The sequence below is a fragment of the Centroberyx gerrardi genome, chromosome 4, assembly GCF_048128805.1.
Source record: "Centroberyx gerrardi isolate f3 chromosome 4, fCenGer3.hap1.cur.20231027, whole genome shotgun sequence".
In the NCBI taxonomy this organism is placed as follows: Eukaryota; Metazoa; Chordata; class Actinopteri; order Beryciformes; family Berycidae; genus Centroberyx; species Centroberyx gerrardi.
In genome coordinates this window covers 31,755,348-31,776,911 of record NC_136000.1, presented here as the reverse complement: position 1 = coordinate 31,776,911, position 21,564 = coordinate 31,755,348, and the positions used below count along the sequence as shown (strand labels likewise).

Genomic DNA, 21,564 nt, shown 5'->3' with positions numbered 1-21,564 from the left:
CCAGGTTCTGGACATGGAGGGGAATTGATGGACAGGGGGTCACCTCTCTTCCCAGCACTTCAAAATCAAGAGCGGTCTCCTCTACTCTGTGGAATAACAGAGCGGCGAAGGCACCAAGCTGCTGGTGGTCCCCCATTCCAGCGTAGACACCATCATGAAGCTGGCCTATGCCCATCCCCTCAGGGGCCACCTCGGAGTCGGCCAGGGGTCACGAGTACATCCTGGTGATGGTAGACTACACGATCCGATGCCTGGAAGGCATTCCCTTGTGGAAAGCTACATTCAAGGCTGTCTACAGAGAGCTGTTCACCCTCTTCTCCTGTGTGGGAATCCCCAAGGACCAAGGACTGGGTTGTCATGCTCCCCTCCATGATCTTACCTATCCAAGAAATCCCCCAGGTGTCCAACAGATAGATAGATAGATACTTTATTGATCCTGAAGGAAATTCTGGTGTATACGTTACAGGATAGGCCAACAACTTTATCCCCTTCAAGCTGCTGTAGGGCCGATAACCTTGAGGTTTGCTGAACGTAGCCACCCAGACTCCAGCCTCACCACCTGCACTACATCTCCATTGATTGTGAATTTTTGGTCGTATGCTGTCTGAAATTGGATACAGCTAAGTTACTCCAAAACACTAAGTTGTAGAATGCAAGATATAACATTTGACTACTAACCACTACTAACACTAGCTTCTACTATATACGTCAGCTAGTATGCTAATCAGATGTGTAAACAAGATAGTGATGGTTAGCTAACCAGACACTATAATTACCTAGGTAACAAACTGACATAATCTAAACACAAAATTGATCAGATGCATCAGTGATGACATGATCTGTTTCCAGTCAAGAACAGGACAGAAATTAACCATGCCTGTTCAATTCTGTTGAGATGGCAAATATGTACATTTAGAAACACAATCAGCTGTTCACAGCCACTGTTGCTCAAGACCTGTGCTGTGGACCTCTATTGTTACCACTAGAGATTATTACATCACCTGAAAGCCCAAGTTTTACAAGGTTTCATTTTTTACAGGTGGTATCATTTCCATGTTTGATGCTTAAGAAGGTCTCCGACCGAAATGTCCAATAAATTGTGATTTGAAGTAGATGGTGTGTGGGAGCCTTATATAGGCTACTTAAGGTTTCTTTTTTAATATATTTTAAGTACCCAAAAGTTTCCCAAATTGAAGAATCACCCAATTACCGTTTTGTCGAGCCAAGGTTTTTTTTCAAACTCTCCTGCTCTCTTTCTCTATCTCTCTCTCTCTCTTGCTCTCTCTCAGGCCCATCTTCAGGTCCTGCAGCATTTGGTGGATCCTGCCAAGGTGTTTTTCCACCAGCAGGCTCTGTGTACAACTTTGGCTGGAAACGTCTGCCCACTGGTCACCATCACTGCTTGTCCTGCTAGCAGAGGGTGGAGAGACATGCACCAACTACGTAAGTGTGTGTGTGTACGCGCATGTGTTTTTCTGGTCTGATAGAGGGTCAGAGTGACGGGAGGCCATATAAATAACAAAGCATTCCGTTAATAGCAAGCTGAGTACTGTATGTGCATGTGTGCAGAGTATACAGGTGTCTGTTTTGTGTATGTGTGTGCAGCATATGCAGGTGTGTGTTTTTGTGTGAGTCTGTGTGCAAACAAAAGGAGACAAACAGTCAGCCATCCATCCTGACAGAGACAGATAGATATCCCATGCTTTGTTTATTTTTCGGTACTTAATTGAAACTCAGTGATCCTTAGCAGTCGGAAATATGAAGAAATAATTTGTTTAGGAGAAAACCATATGAGGTTCATCATACCGTATCAGCATTAGCATAATTTTATACAGTAATAGCTTTTATTACACACTGGGCATTTGCACAAAGCAATTATACCATTTCATCCTGTCAGTTTCTTGCAAATGTTCCAACATTGTCAGGAATGGCAAAAAAAATATTTTACCATTGATACCCATGCATTTTAACATTAAACAATCTAATTTGAATGGTTTGGCTTAGGCCCGGGGTCATGATGCATGTTCTAAATGTGGGATGTGGGAGACAGTGGTTGTGTTTACATGAAGAGTAAGCCTGTCTGTACTCTGGTTAAGGCTTTCTTCAGGTTAATCTGTTTATATGAACCTTTGATTCCCTGTGATTGAGTCTCCCTGTTTCCATGAATAAACCAGTTAACTGAATATTCTCCCTCCCTCTTTGACTGAGCAATAGTAGTACTGGTGGCTGCCATGTTTTTTGTTGACATCAAGGTTCATAATGTTGTGTGTCTGACAAGAAAATCTATATATTTAGCCACAAGTGACCATTAGTGGAGTCCAAGCCTATGGGGCAAATGATTTGACAGTGACAATATAAGTTTGATTCATCATTTTGGAAGTCCTACATCTCAATGATAGAAAATTTTGGTGACAGTCCTACAACCGCCAAGGGAAATGGTGCCTGACATGTTGCAAAAATTGACAATTTGTCCTGAGGATGGTGCCATTGATGCACATTTTGGGGCCACTTGCTTTAGGAAATCTTCGTCCCTTCCTGTTTGTGCATCTTCACCGACAACCTCTTTTGTGCGTCAAGGCAAAATTGTCAAGTGCAAAAATGATGTAGGCAGGTGAAAAATGTGTCTGTGTAAAATTTGGTGGAGATTAAAGCAACTTTGTTGAGAAAATTTAAGTAGTTGCTATTGCAAAGTTGACCTGATTTTGGTGCTATGGAGCGTGACCAAATACACTTTGGGTCCATCCCAAATATATATCTGAAGTTTGGTTGCTCTAGCATGAAGCGTTTAGGAATTATGCTTCACTTCCTTTTTGTGTCTTCGACTAAAATTCATTTGTGCACCACAGTCAAATGGTTTGGAATTTTTTGGGGTGTCCTGGTGACTCAGTGGTCGAAGACGCATGCCATGTTACCACAACATCTCTGGCAAGCTGGCCCAGGACCTTTGTCACATGCTGTCCCTCTCCCTTTCCCAGTCTTTCCTGTATCTCCACTGCCATCTGTCTAATAAGGGCAAAAAATGATCTAAAAAAAAAAACAAATAGCCATAATCTATGAAGTCTGTATATGCTGTGTGCAAAATTTCATTGAGATTGGATTAGAAATAGCGAAAAAAAAAAAGCATAAATTCAAAATGGCGGAAAAACTATCATGGCGGAAATGAAAATCTGTATGTGCAATGGATCTGACTTGAGCCAAGGAAACTGAAAAAGGAAAAAAAGTGATTCTAGACCTTATGGGTTCAGGAGCTATTGGCCAAAATGTAGAGCTGCTTGTTATAGTGCCATATCTGGCCAATCAGTGAAATCTTTGTTGCCTGAGTAGTGGGAGAAATTTGGTCACTCTAGGTTGCTCTCTGAGGTACTGATCATTTAAGGGCAGAAAAAGAAGAAGAATCCTAGAAAAGCAATAGGGTTATGGGCTTGAACCCCTAAAAAACAACGTTTCCATACCACAGTAAGCTGTTTAAGACAGGGAGCCAGGGGGTAAACCAGGGATATTAACCAGTTTTCTTATAATTGCAGTGTGAGCTTACCAAGTTACCAGGTTTACATACATCGACCCAAAACCAGTTTACTTGAGTAACCGGGTAAAAAAGTGAATTCTCTGTGCCTGTAAACGTAGCCGCTGTCAGTTGTCAATTAACAACAATATAGACATTCTTGAAGGGAAATTTGGAGAACAGATTTTGGAGCAGTTGGATGTTAAGTGCAAGGTGAATGCAATATGCTTCCGTAGATGATAAAAAAAAAAGCCACTTTGCAGACATAAAGCTCTACCATGCATACTATCACAAAAACAGAGCCCTGAATGTCTTGTGCTATAGCCTACATTTAAAATGACCAGATATCAAGGTAAGTAAATGGGCAAAAAATTGGCAAGGGAATTTCCACCGGCGATGAATTGCAGATCCCCGATGTATTCGTCCAATCACCCAACCCTACTGCAGGTGGGTATTGTTACCTAGCCATGAACAAAATTTCTTCACTCACATCCTCACGGTTGGCCTATCTGACCCCTAGTGGCCGTTAGGAGGCATGACAATGTCTACAGGCAACACACTGAACCAGGATCATTCACTCGCCTCCTCTCTGCAATACTGCTGCACTGTGTAGATTGTTTTGCATCTATGGACACTGTGTGTCCTTGTTTCCTTCCAGCCGAATGTGCACTCCACATCGATTTTGTCCTGGTTGCCAAACCTCATTCCTGCTGAAGGCGTTATTGTCCATCTCTAGTACCTCCGAAAGGTTGCCTGTAGCCTTTAGGTGAAGTAGAGGGGAGAGCTCACTCCACATAAGGGTAGCTGATATTCACTTGAGCAAAACAATTAACCTTAAAACCTTGAAATTGTGGAGTTTCTCAGCGGCGATCAGAATGAGACTGATAGTACCAAGAAGCTTCCAGGTATACTTATGTGGATTTGTGTGAGCATGTGTGTGTGTACATTTTTTTCTCAAAGGGTGGCGTGTGTGTGTGTGTGTGTGTGAGTGTGAGTGAGTGACAAACAACCCAAACTTGAGTACAAACAAGGCCTAGAGCAGTAACAGCCAATCAGTTCCAGTTTTCTTCCTGTGTATGCAAATGACTATGCTAATCAGGTCTAATTACAACCAACCATGTTGCTGGGTTTATAACAACACCATGACTTTACCCTGCAGAGTGTCATTCTTATGCGAAAACCTCATAACTCCTATCATTTTAGTGATTACCTTGTTGTTAATTACACTTTTGAGTTTCATGACCTTAAACACCCATGTAAACCCATTCATATTCATTTCTGTATTTAAAAAAAATACATGGGTGCAATGTGGAAAGTAAGAATTCTTTTGTTCATCTCTGACAAGTCAACTTTTATTTCTTGGAGATGCAAGGTTTTTGACAGTAGGGATGGATTAGCCAAAGCAGCCTGCATCCCCCCCCCCCCCCCCCCCCCCTCTTCTCTTGTCTCTAATTAAAAAAGGCTTCCAGTGCAATCACAGCTCGTTTCTGAAAGCCGTTAATTATCAAACATAATCTAATTTACCGGGACAGGCATGGCCTCTAGGTAGCTGACACCGGACTAGGACAATTTCTCTGTCACACTTTGTGCCATTATCTCTCTCTCTCTCTCTCTCTCTCTCTCTCTCTCTCTCTCTCTCTGCAGCTGACATTTCCTCTGTCTGTCTGAATCTCTGTTTTATTTCTGTATTTTTTGTGTCTGCTACATTCTCTATCACCCTCTTTCCTATCTTTTGCTCATTGTCTCTCTCTTTGACTATACCCAGAAAATCAGAGGATTCTTCATGGGTTTCTTGGTTAGGGTAGTGGTTTTATATAGAACCATAATGACTCAAATACCCCTCTAATAAAAGTGGTAATCAGAATATAGAACCCAATGTGGTTATTAGAAAGGTCTTTTGATATTGCTGATTTGGGACCTCCCACCCATACGACATGATTGACTAAGAGCAATACCATCACAAAACAAGACAGACACCTGACCATCCAAACCAATTGAATTGAAAGGACTCTATGGATCTTTTCAATTCAATTGGTTTGGACAACCTTTTGAGCACAAGCCAAATAGCTGAATAATAGCTGTCAAATAAGCGATAAGCTTAGCTTTCTTTGCTGATCCAAGTATAGGGTTGGCCAACTCCAGTCTCAAATAATGATAAATTGGTAAACTATGGCTACCACCATGAATTTGGACTCATTTACAGCTGTACAAACTAAAATCCGTAAATGGGTTAAACACTCACTGACCGATATACAAAATTGGTTCATTAAGATATTCATTAATTAATTCATTCACTCACGATTAGCCTATCTGCTGTGTAGAATACTTCTACACTAACGAGAATTACTAAATAAGCTGTACACAGGTAGCAGTGTCCTCCTTCACATTATCATGGTTGAAATGCCCAACATTGTAAACATCAGCTGAGAGTCACACTAACAGTTTGATTTTACTATTAATACCCAGGCATTTCACCATGAAACAATTCTATTTGAATGGTGTGGCTTGGTCCCAGGGTCATGATATATTTTCTCAGCATGGTGTCATGAAATTCTTAAAGCTGGGGTAGGCAAGGTTTTTTTACAACCATGTTGGTAATATTTGTTGACATTTTCTTTACATCCCAACATCTATAAATAAGTCAAATGCTCTGAGAAAAAATCCAGTCTCTGTGACTGTCCCAGGCCCTGTAATCAGCCACTCCAATATCTGAGGGCGCCTGAATCTTAACTAATCAGGACAGCTCTCAGCAAGGAGGTGTCCCACCCCTGCCTGTCAATCACACACGCACAGTCTAGTCCTGACAAGTCTGCAAAGAGAAAACACATAAAGAGATGAGGTGAAACAGCCATAATTCAAACTGAATATTGGGACTGGAATAAACTTGTTGTGTAAGGAAGCCAGTTATTTTCCCCACTGCACAAGACTGTTCATCAGGAAGGAGCCACATTCAGGTCAGTCAGTCAACCAGTGTTAGGTACCCTACTGTAGCTATATGGTTTTGCAACTGCGGTAGCCAATCTATGTGTGACAAAAAAATATTTGTTTGCTGCCAAACATTTCAGTAACAACTAGCCTGAGCTAGCGGAGCTGTGTAAAAGATTTGGAATTCATCAAATTTGCCCGAGACAGCGCTCTCTCTCCACTGTAGAGTGAACCTCACTTGACCAAGGATTGTAGCAATGTGTGTTTGTAACCGCAATGACTAATCTATGCTGACAAAAAGTATTTTTGCTGGCTAATCTTTTAGTTACAACTAGATTGAGCTAGCAGAGCTGTGTTTTACGTAAAAGGTTTAGCATTTATCAAGTTTGCCAATGCTAAGGAGCCGGTGCTTTCTCTCTCCAGTGTAAAGTGAGCCTCGCCTGACCAAGGATTGTAGCAATGTGTGTTTGTAACCGCAATACATGTATACTTTAAAATTCTTGCTCATTTCTCCAAAGTTGCCCATGCCAGCTTTAAAAGTCCCCGGAATAGAGAGCCTAAGTCCCTCCCCTTCCGGTGGACCACCATGGGACCTTATTTTGGAAAAAATATGTACGGTAGTCAACGGCGAGAGACAAATAATTGTTTGATCCCGTTTGAATTGTGCCATGAATTACACATATGATGTTTTGTCAATTTAAATGATAATTTTGCAAGTCAAGAAAGTCGCAGTTTGTGGTAAAACTGTTGAACTATAAGACTGTAAAAATACGTAATTAGAAAGACTACACACCCAAAAGTCGCGCAAGTGACGTAACTTCCTCTCTCCACAAGCTACCCAGAGCCGCTGAAGCTAAGTCCCTCTCAGATAGCAGGAGTATTATACACAACCTGGAAGGTAGACAGTAAGAATGGATTTAAACTGGTTTAGGATAGTTTTAGTACAGTGGGGGCTAACGTTAACGCGATGCCTGTGTGTTTCCTATGTTTCGTTCCATGTTGGTGTTGGTGACGTATATTGTGCGAGACGAGAGATGTAGTTCACTGAGCGGTTTCACACAAAACTAAACGTTACTGTACTGTTTTACAACAAACTGCCACTTTCTTGACTTGCAAAATTATCTTTTAAATTGACAAAACATCATATGTGTAAGTCATGGCACAATTCAAACGGGATCAAACAAATATTTGTCTCTCGCCGTTGACTACCGTACATATTTTTTCCGAAATAAGGTCCCATGGGGGACAGCGTAAGGGGAGGGACTTAGGCTCTCTATAGTACAAGGCAAGTTGTAGCATTATAATGTGAAATGATTGCTGGTAAAATTGTCCATCTTCATTGCCTCATAATCTTGCTTGTGTATCTGGCCTTGTTGTCCCTAATAGCCAAGACAATGTATCATGCGAATAGATGATAGAGGCTGGAATGATATGAAACAAGACACCCAACTCATTATCTGAAGCTAATGTTCCAAGACTTCTCAATCAGCCAATGGTAATGGGCTTCACTACCTCTATAACCCAATAGTAATGGACCTTGACGGGCCACAGGCCAATAGTAATGGACCTCAACCGGCAGTCATCCAATGGTAATGTAAGATGACCAGGCCCTTTGACCAATGAGGTGTGGGAGACATTGCATTGCTTAGCATCAATGGATCTGAGTAATGGCTGAAGAGATCTAAAATTTGATGGCTAAAAGTGAACATTTGATTAAGACCAAAAGCCTCTGTCATCAGCTTTATGGTGGTTTAAATGTAATTTTGGTTGAAACTTCATAGGTATATAATTGTACAATGTGTTATTTTGTGCATTTTAATCTCATTGAGAGATTTAATCTGATTGAGATTCCAGATAGGCAGGGAAAATTGTCATGCTGTTGTCATCAAAGCCGTTGTAAAATACCTGCTGAACACACACCCTTGACCATTTATAATTTTTCGCAATTGCTTACACACATTTTCTGAAACTAAGGCTAATTTTCTCAAAATGAACCTTAGTGAGCCAAAATGAAACACTGCATTCAAAACTGTTTTATCTTCTCTCAAAATTTAATTTTGCAACAAAATGACACACACAACCACCATATGAATACATCTTTCTAACAACCGACTGCACACTGATGTGCTCAACGGAAAACACTACTATGAACTACTACTACTACTATCTCATTTGTAGGCTTATGCCTTTTGCATTTTCAGAGTTACACTTATGCACAGTAGCCTGTTGTAAAAGACTGTTACAGTAATGTATATCTACGCAGATATATAACGCACAAACACTTTATTTCAATCACAAATACTTTATTTCAACACTTGGATATGTGTTGTACTGATATGTAGTCCTACAGTATACTGTAAAGAACAGTAGCATGGTATAAGTAGTAGGTTACTTGTCTGTTCTCATCTCTGAATTTGGATGATGGAAGCAGCAGTGAAGCAGCTCAGGTTGGGCTGGACTCTGTGCCCAACTTCCCTCATACTCAGTCCATGGTCGACCACATGGTGAACTGAAGCGACCTGTGGCCTTTTTCATAGTGCTAAAGCCAATTGGTAAATGAAGTTTAGCATTTTGAATGGCAGTGCTTTCCAAATGAACACAAGTGATTTTTTTTTTTTTTTTAAGTTGTGCCTAATGTAGAGAACTGTGTGTAGTGTTTAGCAAAAAGTGTGATTGAGAATTGCAAACTGAGTGAAAAGCAGAAAATGCCACTGCACACATTACAGTAACTGTTGATTTAAATATCATTTAGCTGCTGTTCAAAAGTTATTTGGCTTGTAGTTATTGTTAATTGAGAGTAAAAGATGTATTTAAAATTTGCATTACTATTTATTAAAACTGTGTACCGCTATTTTACAAAAGCAATGTGTCACTAAGAGGCATTGCTTCGCGTTATACCTTAAACCCTTTTAACTCTAATAAATTATGGTTAACTAGGGTTAGACCACCATACCAGTTTGCCGATATATCGGGACGATATGGCATTTTATTAAATATCAGATATCAGCCACCAGTCATTGGTACATTGCTGATGCGATGGATGGAGGCTCAAAATCTGCAATGAAATTTTATTTTCTCTGCACATTTTATTAATTCAATTGTTCGATATATAATACATAACATGAATTGGTAACGCTTTATTTTCCGGGTCTGCAATTTCCTAATTTCCCAGAAAGGAACTGTTAATTTTTTAGGACGTTTCCTGGAAAGAACCATTACATTATGTACTAATTATAGGGAAAATAGTTGTACAGGCGATGATTTCCCCCCTCCCCTGGCACTCCGTTTCCCTCCACCCCCCTTTCACGATGACCTTGGCCCAATGAGAATGAGTGGGTGGGGCAGTCTCCTTCCATGTGAGCACTACTGCCCGACGTGCTGAAAGAGAGGCAAAGGCAAGAGCGATTCGTTCCAGGGCTGTAAGATGTAGTTCCTCTGGGACCGCCTCAAAAAGGCCAATAGTCTAATAGTGTCTCATGATGGTCTAAATGCTGTTTCAGAGGCTTTTCCCCCGTGACAAGAATAAAATTCTGGGGGAATCACCTAGTTTCCAAGACTAGCTGTAATCTGAAATTTTTTGTAACCACAATACTCTAAGCCTGTTAAACGATGAAATGGGATAGGCGGCCACAACCTCTATACACTGGGTCCATTGGTTGCTCAGACACACAACCCAAATTGTCAAAATATCTTCCTCAATAGCATCGACTGTCATTCAATTCAAATGACCCTGACTGACGCAGACACTCTCCCATCTGTTGACATACTAGCTATACAACATTCACAATGTAATCACATTGACACACAGAAATGTTAATTATGACCCCAGCGCAACGTTACAATTATCACTCATAACCTCAAGTTGCCTACATAATTGCCCAGCTGTCACTATCACTAACGAGGCTTAATTAATTGTTGTGATTGGTACAGAGGACAGCCGATTAGCATAGCTTTAATTAGAGAAATTAGATAATTGAATAGTTGGAGGCGCTGGCAGAAAAGAGGAAATTTAGACATCTGCTAGATAACAATAGGAGCAGTTTTGTAGTAATTGGCAATTGCAAGGGTGCTGTAGAGTTTAGAAAGACTGTCCTGTGTCCTGGTCCCAGGTTTGATCCCCCATGACCCCAAGTGTCTACCCTGTGGATGAGCTCAAGGCGCTGCAACATCAAAACTAAAAATCAGTGTATGCACAAAATTTCTTCAGATTTATAAAACCCTGCTAACATGGTGTTCACGCATTGTTCTGTTTTATAAATCTCAATCATCATGAAACTGACGGCCCACTCCCACAATTAACTAAAAATGGATGTCACACACAGCTGTTATACACAGCTGTATGTTTTGAGCCAAGTAGATCTGATTTATGATCCGATATGTGCGTTATTCTCAATCCTACATTACTGCATGCTATGGGTAACAAAATGTAAACCTATTTACTTGCACTGAAATAAAAAGGATGTTAACACATTTATAAATAACTATTATAAATGACTACTTTAATTGCTACTGGGACACAAAGAATGGTACTGATTGTTCCATAGGGGGTGCTATAGTAGGCCCTGAAAATCTAAGGCTAATCGTACAGATGTGGAACTTGGTACAGATATGTATCTGGACATACTGAACATTTTTGCCTCTAGCACCCATAATGTCCATCTATAATTTTTGGCCACCATTTTGGGTTTTAAGAAGAACCATTAACAATCTTCTTCACATGAACCGTAGGTCAGAATGACACTAAATTTGGCAAGAAAATGAACTAGGTAAGCCTTTACATAGTTTGCGAAAAACAAAAATATCAGTCCAAATTTTTTTTTTTTTTTTTTACTTTGCACTAAAAGTTCAACTGACTGTAAAATCATGACATAGTAATTAGTCCACTTGAAATTCTACAAATTGGTCAGAAACATCATATTAAATAGATCTACCAAGCTAAATGTTGGTATGCATTGCAGGGCAATCAGGGAACACAATACATTATTTGTCACATTGTGGTAACCTGTCCATTTTGCTGCTAGCACCGCTGAGTGGTAGCATGGATTGGAAATTGTTTGTCCCATTTGACACACAAGTAACATGAGGCGAAGAATGATTCCACTTGACTAAGGAGCCTTAGTCATATGTTCCATGTGTTTTCATATTCTGTTCTGTTTCTGGAAGAAATTAGGATTAGAATTATCCGTAATGTGAAGAGGGATCAGCTGTGCCTCACTGACATGCTGAAACATTGCATAACTGTAACTCCATATGCTTATTGCTGGAATTACTGTTACATTAGGGTTAAACTAATTAATAATGAAACCCTGTTGTCATTTCTGGAATTCCTATTAACTCCACCTATGCCACTTACATCAAACCGGAGCATCGGTGCGTTCATAGAAAGTGAGCCTGTAGCCATAGGAATCACCTTATATGCTGATATCACTGTGAGTTGAACAGTGAGTTATTTGTTCCAAAGCAATGATCAACATGATAGATCTTGTTTGTGTCAACCTAACATCACGATATGTGCAGTGAGTGCTTAAATATCACATCGCATATCACTTGACATTTTCAGTGCATCCTTGTGTCATCCTCAAGAACTGCATGTAATACCTCACATTTTCCCTTTCACTCAGTGCATTGTGAACAACTCCAAATGCTTCTCAGTCAACTCCAACTAGCCACATACTCTACACAACTATCTATTCTCTCTACTACTAGTTCACCATGTTTTGTGGTGGATCTCTGAACACACACACACACACACACACACACACACACACACACACACACTCTATTCTTGCCCAAACAATAACGACTGCTTATCAATGGAAACATGCAACACCTGCACTTCTCATTCTCACCTAGAAGATATCTTACATGGAAAACAGATCATTAGTCAATACTTAGCATGTCAACATTAATCTAACACTTCATCTGTGAGTTGGAGTTGGAGTAGTTGCTCTGCACAACTGCATAACTGTAACTCCTTTTGCTCCAAACATTTCCCAATAGCAATCAGGTCGTTCCCATCTCTTGTCCTCATATAGTGAACCCCGGTGCATCGCTGCCATGCAGCTATATTTAATATTATATTTAACTCTATCAAGACCTAATAGGCTATTATGGTGTCCTGTAAAGATTAAAGCTCCAAATAAAATGTTTCCTAAATTCCCTGTGATGTTATTAGAGCATGCATGGAGGTATGCATCTTCTCACAGCACATTGTTTTTTATCAATACCAATTTCTGTGGAAAGTGGTGTATGCATTCTTTTTGTGTTTATGCATTTATACATCTGGCCCCAAGTGTTACTGACTTGTGGCTGACCTCAATCTTTCCTTCCTTCCTTCCTTCCTTCCTTCCTTCAATTCAGTTGCATCATTGTCATGACTGTTTATCAGAGGCATTATTACAAAAAGCAATATGCAAATTCTTAATTTCCAAAAACCAACAAACAACAGTTCATACATTAAACCCATTTTTGGATGATTTGTTTGTTTGTTGGTTTGAAAACATTTACTATACAGTAGTATATCATCACTATCTAGAAGAACAAAATCTTTCTTTCTCAATTCAAGTCTTCATCGGCACACAAGGGTAAAAATCTGTTTGCTGCAAATGTTAAAAGCATCTACTGACCAAGTGACAAATAATACGAGAGACAACAGTCAACATACACAGCAGCTGACAAGACCATTTATCTGTGTACTATCTCTCTCTCCTTGCCTCTCTCTGTTGTATTTCTCCAAGTAATTGTCCCTGTATTGTGTTGACAGCTAGACGGAATGAAACATACTCCTCTTTCTTTCTCTCTCTCTCTCTCCAGGTAATCGGCCCTGTATTGTGTTGACAGGGCGAGTCCATCCAGGCGAGTCCAATGCCAGTTGGGTGATGAAGGGCACCCTGGAGTTTCTGTGCAGCGACGACCCGGTGGCCCAGAGTCTGAGGGAGGCCTTCATCTTCAAAATCATCCCCATGCTGAACCCAGACGGAGTCATCAACGGCACGTGAGTGGGATGCAGTGTTGGGCTCAAAAAATCCCAGTACACATTTAGATGTTAAATAGATATTGATACGACAACATCCCTAGTCGTCTATAGCTGCTACCTGCATCGTTTTGTGAAATCAGGACCTAAATATCTGATATTATCAAAACTTTCCAAAAGCTTTTTTAACATGAATTTTTACCATACCATAATATCATACCGTTGGAATTGAACTTGGTTACCTTCTGCATGTTGCCGTTTGTCAAATACTTGCTTCGTCAAATACGTATTTACAAATAAGTAAGATCCAAGATAAAATCCAAGTAGTGTCAACTTTTCTACCATTTCTCATCAAAGTAGTGGGAATACTTCCACCCAGAGAAAGTCAACTTTTCTATTATTTCTCATTAAAGAAGTGGGAATACTTCCATCCAGAGAAAGTCAACTTTTCTACCATTACTCATCAAAGTAGAGGGAATACTTCCACCCAGAGAAAGTCAACTTTTGTACCATTTCTCATCAAAGTAGTGGGAATACTTCCACCCAGAGAAAGTCACCTACACCCATCACTTCATTTGTGAAACTGTTGGTTCACTGATAATTGTGGGCTCCAGCGTGCGTGTATGTGTGTGCACAAGTACATGCTTGCGTCCATGTGTGTACTGGTTGTTTTCACTACATGTTTTCTCTCCATTTATTGACTCTAAACTGGCCTGTTTGTGTTTGCACGTGTCTTTGCAAATGCTTGTGTGTACTTGTGGGTTTTTGAATATCATCTATACGTGCACATGCGAGTGTATGTATTGAGCATTCAGATGTGATAACTGCCAAGTGTTTTAAGAGGCCAATCTCAGTTTAACAGCTGGTATGGCCGGAGGGGGAGAGAGAAAGAGAAAGAGAGAGGGAGTGAGTGAAAGGGTTTTAGCTTTTTTGTAGCAAACGTGGTATTTTATTTTTGCTCTTTTTTCAGTCAAGTTCTCCATATGTTTCTAACCTTTGTGTCTGTGTTTTCCCGTCCAAAGCTCTGCTCCTGGGGCATTTGTCCATGAAGACTATTTTTGAAGGGGAAAAATAGATACAGTATATATAATAGTTATAGTTTTGCTACTAACAACATATATGTCAATATGTGTTGTTATTAGCAAATGTGTTTAAGTTTCAAAAATGTCATAATAGAATGTTTACTATTATTTGTATTTTTATTGTTATTATTACCTTAACAACTTTGGTTATGGTTAGTTTAGGGGTAAGGTTAGGGTTAAGGTTAGGAAACTACAACAATTTGGTTAAGGTTAGGTTAAGGTTTTGGCCATATTTAGGGTTAGGGTTAAAAAAATTTACAGTTAATGAAAACTGAACTTACAGAAAACGTATGAGCTGGGAATAGAACCCTGGTCATCTGAATTCTGAAATTACAGTGCATTACTTTTCCGAATTGTAACTATGAACTTGATATGTTAACAGGCTATGATAATGTCACATGATGGGTGAAGTTACTTACAGGGTCTTCATCTGTTAGTTTACATGGACGGCTACTATACAGTGATGAATGGGTATACAGTATGTGTAGCTTAATAGTTGTACTGTGGCATTTTACAATAAATCACATTGCTTTCTAAGGAGTGCTTCTATGTATGTATGAAAAATGCTATTAGCTATTGTGACACATCCAGGGGAATGTTGAGGGGAATGGCTGCTGCTTACCGGCATGTTGGCTTTCTTTGCTGCCCATACCAGAGATTGACAGCTTACCTGGCCCCACACCTGCTCCCTATTCCCCTGATTGCCCCTCTGGCATGTGACACACTGACAAGAGCAGCAAACAGTTTGGTGAGAGAGAGAGTGGGGAACAAAGGTTCCACAGTTTGCACTCAACGAAAGACAGAAGACCAGTGCCAAGTACAAGAGCTCAAGACAAGCCCCATGAAGTAAGACTGAACTAAGTTGTGCAGAAGATTTCTTTTGTTGTTTGCCCTTCAAAGCCTCCTCCAGCCCAGTGACTTATGGACTGGGTGCCTTATTTTCCCTTTTATATCTCCTGTGTTTCCTCCAATAAAGACCATTGCTCTGCCCAAAGATATTGTTGGTGTTTGTTGTGCCATTCTGTGCTGCCACCCTCCTCACACCCCTGACTGTGCCATGCATGGTGTAGCAAAATCCTTGTTTGGCCACTTGTGGTGGTAGCATAAAATGCCAGACAGTGCCGAGAATCTGCAGGAGTTGCTCCAACACTACAACACTACATGCTCAACATGCCCCAATAGCGGCCACCCTACAGATGCAGGAGGGGGCCACAGCCTCCTGGGTCTCCCACTATATCCCCAAGATGACAGACGGAGATGACGTGGAGGCATACCTTCACACTTTTGTGAAAACAAGGTCCTGGCCGCCTGGCAAGTGCCCTATGAAGTTGTTGAAAAAGTAAGTGATGTTAACTGCAAAGTCAAGCAGCCTGGATAGGACAAATTGTATCAGATTTAACAAATTGAAGAAGTGGCATGCACGGGTTGTTTTGTGTGCAGTGTCTGTCCCCTAGGCTGTGGAAGTCTTCCTGCCAGATGTTCCTATGGGTGAGGATCTTACTGTGGTCCAGAGAGAGGAGCTCCAGGGGCTAGTTCAACTGAACCTGGATGTGTTCTCAGAGGTAGGAGGCCACACATCCAGCATCACGTTGTTACAGAACTGGACCAAAAAGTACAGCCGTGACCCTGACACGTACCTGAGACCAGTCGTGAAGTCATGGAGAAAGAGGTAAACAAGATGTTGGAGACGAGGATCATCGAAGAATCACACAGCGAGTGGTCCAGTTGTTTTAATTTCCACGCCAGATGGTAGCTCTAGATTCTGTAATGACTTCAGAAAGGTAAATGATATCGGCAAGTTTGATGCATACCCAATGCCTAGAGTGGATGAGCTCATAGACAGGCTGGGGGAGGCCAGATTAATAAGCACTTTGGACCTAACCAAAGGGTACTGGCAAGTGCCTCTCTCCCAGTGTTTAAGGAGAAGACTGCCTTTGCCACTCCTTAGGGCTTGTTCCAGTACTCTGTGCTACCGTTTAGCCTACATGGGGCTCCAGCCACCTTTCAGCACCTAATGGATGAGGTTCTTAGGCCATACAGGGAGTATGTTGCAGCTTACTTGGACTTACTATTGGACGAGGCAACATTAAGCTCCAAAGTAGGAAGTTGGAACCCTAACCCTGGGACTGGCCTCAGCCATCGTCGAAGAAATCAGTAAGATCTTTTGTTGGTCTAACTAGCAACTACCGATGATTCATACCTCACTTCACCACTATAACTGCTCCCCGACAGAAGTCCAGGCTCCCTAATGTGGTGAAGTGGACTCCTGTGGCAGAAGAAGCACTCTGCTCTCGACCAGTCCTCATCACCCCAGACTTCAGCAAGGAGATTGTGGTACAAACGGATTTGTCAGATACTGGGCTGGGAACTGTCCTATGCAAAGAGATCAACAGTGATGATCATCCAGTGTTCCTCACAAAGTTTGGCAATTAAATGGGCATTGGAAAGCTTCAAATACTACCTCCTGGGTAGAAGGTTCAAGCTGGTAACCGCCCACTCTCCACTAGTCTGGATGGTGAGAAATGAGGAGACAAATACATGTTAGGTTTTGGGCCCTGCTGCAGTTTGATTTCTCATTCTCAGGTCTGGCAAAGCCCACAGGAATGCAGATGCCCTCTCCAGGAGACATACCCTGTGGACAGCCAGTGCCCCATCCTCCAGGTCGGAGCTGAGGAGAAGGGTATGTGACACATACAGGGGAGTGTAGAGGGGAATGGTGGTGGATGGCTGCTACTTACTGTGTGCTGGCTCCTTCTGCTGCTCATACCAGAGATTGACAGCTTACCTGGCCCCACACCTGTTCCCCTGATTGCCCCTGTGGCAAGTGGCACACTGACAAGAACAGCAAACAGTTTGTTGAGAGAGACAGCGAGGAACAGAGGTTCCACAGTCTGCACTTAACAAAAGACTTTTTGAAGATACTGGGGACCACAGAAGACCACAACTCAAGACAAGCCCCACGAAGTAAGACTGAACTAAGTTGTGCAGAAGATTTATTTTGTTGTTTGGGCCTTCAAAGCCTCTTCCAGCCCAGTGATTTGTAGACTGGCCCCTTTGTTTTCCCTTGGATATCTCCTGCGTTTCTTCAATTAAGGGGCTGGTCATTGCTCAGCCCGTGACATATTGTGTCATTCTATGCTGCCACCCTCCTCACACCCCTGACTGTGCCACCCTATGTTTGCTAATGTTACTGTATTCTCCATAGATCACATTAAAATAAACTGATCATTAATGAATAAACTGATCGCTAATTAGGTCTATGTCATCGTGGGACTGGACACAATCTGTCTCGTTTTCCATTTTAAACTTTATGCTGCACACCTCTGGGTCCTGAGATCCAGACACTGAAAAACAGAGTTGGAGAGACAGTGAAGTGATGTTGCCATGACAACTTGGCCAGCTCTAGGGATAACATTCGTTGGCTGTCACACAATCATGCAGATCAGACTTTAGTTGGGATTCAACATTATGCTGGAACAGGTTGTGTTTGTATGCAGATTTTTAATTCAAATATCTGTGTTGACAATCTTGTGAGATTTTGTTTTGTTTCGAATGAACTTTCTCTATTTTAGCTCTTGTCCCTTGTCAAGTTTTATTTTTTAACCTTCATGTTCATCCAGGGAAAGTCAACTGAGCTCAGTGCTCTTTTTCAGCAACACTCTGCTTCATATTCATATAGTAAAACACAACTGCCCAAGACAACCATAGTCTTCTGCTGTTGGTCACTGGGAGCTGCCCAGAACAACCAGTCTTCTACTGATGGCCAATGAGCATCTCCACTGGAGCAATGAAATTTAAAGCTGCACTAGACAATAATTTTTATATAAAAATCCAGCTGTCTTATCAGTTTAACAGGATTTCCCTTGCCTCTGTGATTATAAAGGAGTTGGATGTGCTATCTAAACATTGTGAAAGTATCAAAACGCACGGTCGCCAACTAAATCCACACAATCCATATTAGGAAACCGAGCCTCTAAACGAGCCGTTTGGACTTCCGTAACTTTGTGGCGTCACAAAGGTTCATTATCATTTTTGTAAGAAATAATAGACTAACAAAGCATTTTTTTCAAAGCGGTTGAGCAGTGGTCATTGTGTATTTACTGGAGAGTTTTCCCTACCTGTCGCTGCCGGGCTGTGGTGTCTCACGTTTCACTTTCACAATCAGAACAGAGGGGTCGTTAATATTAATGAGCCTAACGCCTAGATTCCACCGGGGGCGTCTGCGTCGCGTTCCGGCTGCGACGCGGTGTTGTTCCGTCCTCCGCACGGCTTCATACCACACTGGGAGCGTTTCAGAAGCGGAGCGTTTTGTCTGGCCGATTTTTTTGACTTGCTGATTTGGTCATTTTTCCTTGATTTTTGTGCTTATTTTTTTGTCTGTTGTAATTGTGTTAATTGTTATTTCCTACTTTGTTGTGCTGTAGCCTACAGACAAAGTTAATACAGTCCAGTTAGTCCAGTTATGTCCAGTTATGAACGACATGGATCAAAGATTTGTGGCTGTAGTTGTTAAAAATACATTCATCCTCATAATTATTTTGTATCTATATTTCACATACAGTGCCTGTTAGCAGGAGGAGAACACTTGCATTTCTTCTCCTATACATGAAAGACTACAGAGGGTGGGTAGAAGGAGAAGGAGCCGGTATTGCTGGGATATACACCGTGTTTTTTTCAACTTCCAAGATGAACCTCTCGTCATCCATGCTGAAAATCCTCTGACCGGTTGACTTCTGGCCTGGTGCCAACGGTTACGGTTACGATGTGATATACGATCGGGAGTCTGCAAGGGTGTTTTATTTTGAAAATTGCCCGGATGCTCTATGCTGTTCCTGTGTCTGACTTCCTGCCCAGCTCGATCTGCTCTGTGCAGCTTGACGCGGCTCGACGCCGCTTCCGTCAAAAACTAGGCGTGTATTTTTAGCGGAGAGCCACTTCTGGGACGCTTCTGAAATGCAATCAATCACAAGCATTGTCTAGAGTGGCCGCGATCAGCTCCGGCGGCCGCGTCGCAGCCGGAACACGACGCAGCCGCCCCCGGTGGAATCCAGGCGTTAAAGACACAGTAACAGAAACAGCCTCAGAGAGGCTCAGAGAGATGCTGCACGTGTAAAATGGATTGAGAGTGTTTTTGGTACATGACACCACACACACACCTAATGGACCTCAAGACATAAAATAAAACACTGGAAAGTGTAGAATATGGGACCTTTAAATCATAAAGTGGGGCTGCAACACAGAAGACCGTCCCATCCTCACTACTTGAGACACCATACAGTGTTTCCTCTCGGATTTTTTTTAGCAGCGGGGGAAAGGGTTTTGTTGTACCTGGGTGGTGCGAGCGCGTAGTACGCTGGCGGTCGGAGTGAATATCAATAGGTAATTAAAAAATATGAAATAAAGTGACACTTGACTGCAAAACAAACTTTAGAACATACTCCACTCTCCTCACTTTCTGCCCTCTCTCCTGCTTCACTCGCCTCCACTACTCCTGCCTGTCTACTTGTCTAATAAGGTTACATTTGAGAATGAGTAACGTTAGATAATTCTCTCACATCACAAATATTTGATCACGCAACCAGTAAGAACATTAAAATATTGTAGTAGCCACCACTAACGTTACATATTTTAGAACCAGGAGGCATTTCTTTCCCTTCAAAACTTCGGGGCATAGCTAAGAACCTTGAGCCCCTCCCTAGCTAAAGTAACGTTACCTGACTATCTTCCTCATCGACATCAGGCATCTTTCTCTTCTTGGAGAAATATTTTAACAAACTCATCTGATCAATCAGGAATATTTTAATACATAGCTTATATAAACATCGTTGGCAATTATTTTACCAACGTTTATTGAAGTAAGGCTGCGTTCACACATAGCGTTTTTTCCCCAACTGCCAGCGCCCTTTTCTCATCAAAAGTAATGGGAAGCGGCCGCAAGGCGCACAAAAGGCAGCCGCTCCCGAAAAGCGCTGCAGTGTTTTTTTTCGTCAGAGCGGAGCGCTTTCTGAAGTTGAGAAATGTTCAACTTTTCAGAAAAGCGCCGGGTGACGTGAACCGCTTTTTCCCAGCCGACCAATCGCGATGACAGAGATGCTGGCCGTTTCCCATAACAACAACAACTATTGAGAAAGTGCCGGTGGAGAAATTGGACGTTGTAATAAGTGAATTTCCATTACTGTAACAGTGATCATAAAGGCAGTATGGATTTTACTGGACATGTATTGGAAAAATCTGGTAAGCCTTTGCTTGTTGCATAACACTGTTCTGTCTGCTAGAAGAGCTAACCAGCTGGTTAGTGAGCTAGCAGCCGCTCAGCTAACATCAGGTGACGTTGCCGTGATCCGCTTTTTATTTCTCCTCACAAAAAGCGCTCCAGGCAGCGCTTTTTCCACATCAAAAAACGCTATGTGTGAACGCAGCCTTTTAATCTACCTTTCTCTCTCTTCTTTCTCTCTCTCCCTCTCGCCTCGGCCAGGTGTCGCCACTTCTGTATCCGTCATTTCAAATTAAAAGCCCTCTGCAGACTCGTGTAATTGCGACTTAATGACATTTCATAAAATTCTGAAGCTGCAAAATATAGCGGAAACTCTGCCGTAGATTCACCCTGTTCGGCCAAATTTAATTCCGGTGTTGGGTATGGACACTGGCAGGATATCTCTCTCCTCCACACAGGAAGTGTTAACCATGCGAGCAACATGGTCAATGTGTTGATGGTCAACAAGCTTGTCAGGCCGAGAAAAGTTGGCCATGGATCAGATTTCTGCACTTCCTTGTTTCCCTAATGATATGATTTTGCTTCATGATAAATAGTTCCTCCTGACAAGTGCAAAATGGATGAAAAGTTGATAACAGCTTCCCATTTTTCTGCAACTTTTTATTTGGAAGATTACAGGAAAACACATCTCCAAAACAATGCTTGGAGAACGATTGCATCCATAGTTAGGGTCGATGGTAAGCTCTGATGAAATTTTACGGAGCATTTTTGTTTATTTTCAATTCATGCTACATAATTAGTGGTTTCTAGCTAGCTATGTTAACTCTTCAAAACAATTTAACATTGTGAAAGGCAATACCAAAGCAGT

The 21,564-nt window shown here is 41.6% G+C and overlaps 1 protein-coding gene across 1 annotated transcript in view; it reads left to right on the top strand.

Annotated features, from left to right (window-relative positions):
* agbl1 (AGBL carboxypeptidase 1) overlaps positions 1 to 21,564 on the top strand; it is a 192,902-nt gene that overhangs the window by 118,013 nt on the left and 53,325 nt on the right. Inside the window, exons 20-21 of the mRNA XM_078283012.1 lie at positions 1,290 to 1,443; positions 13,241 to 13,421. Coding sequence (XP_078139138.1) covers positions 1,290 to 1,443; positions 13,241 to 13,421 — 335 coding nt within the window. The remainder of the gene's footprint in view (positions 1 to 1,289; positions 1,444 to 13,240; positions 13,422 to 21,564) is intronic.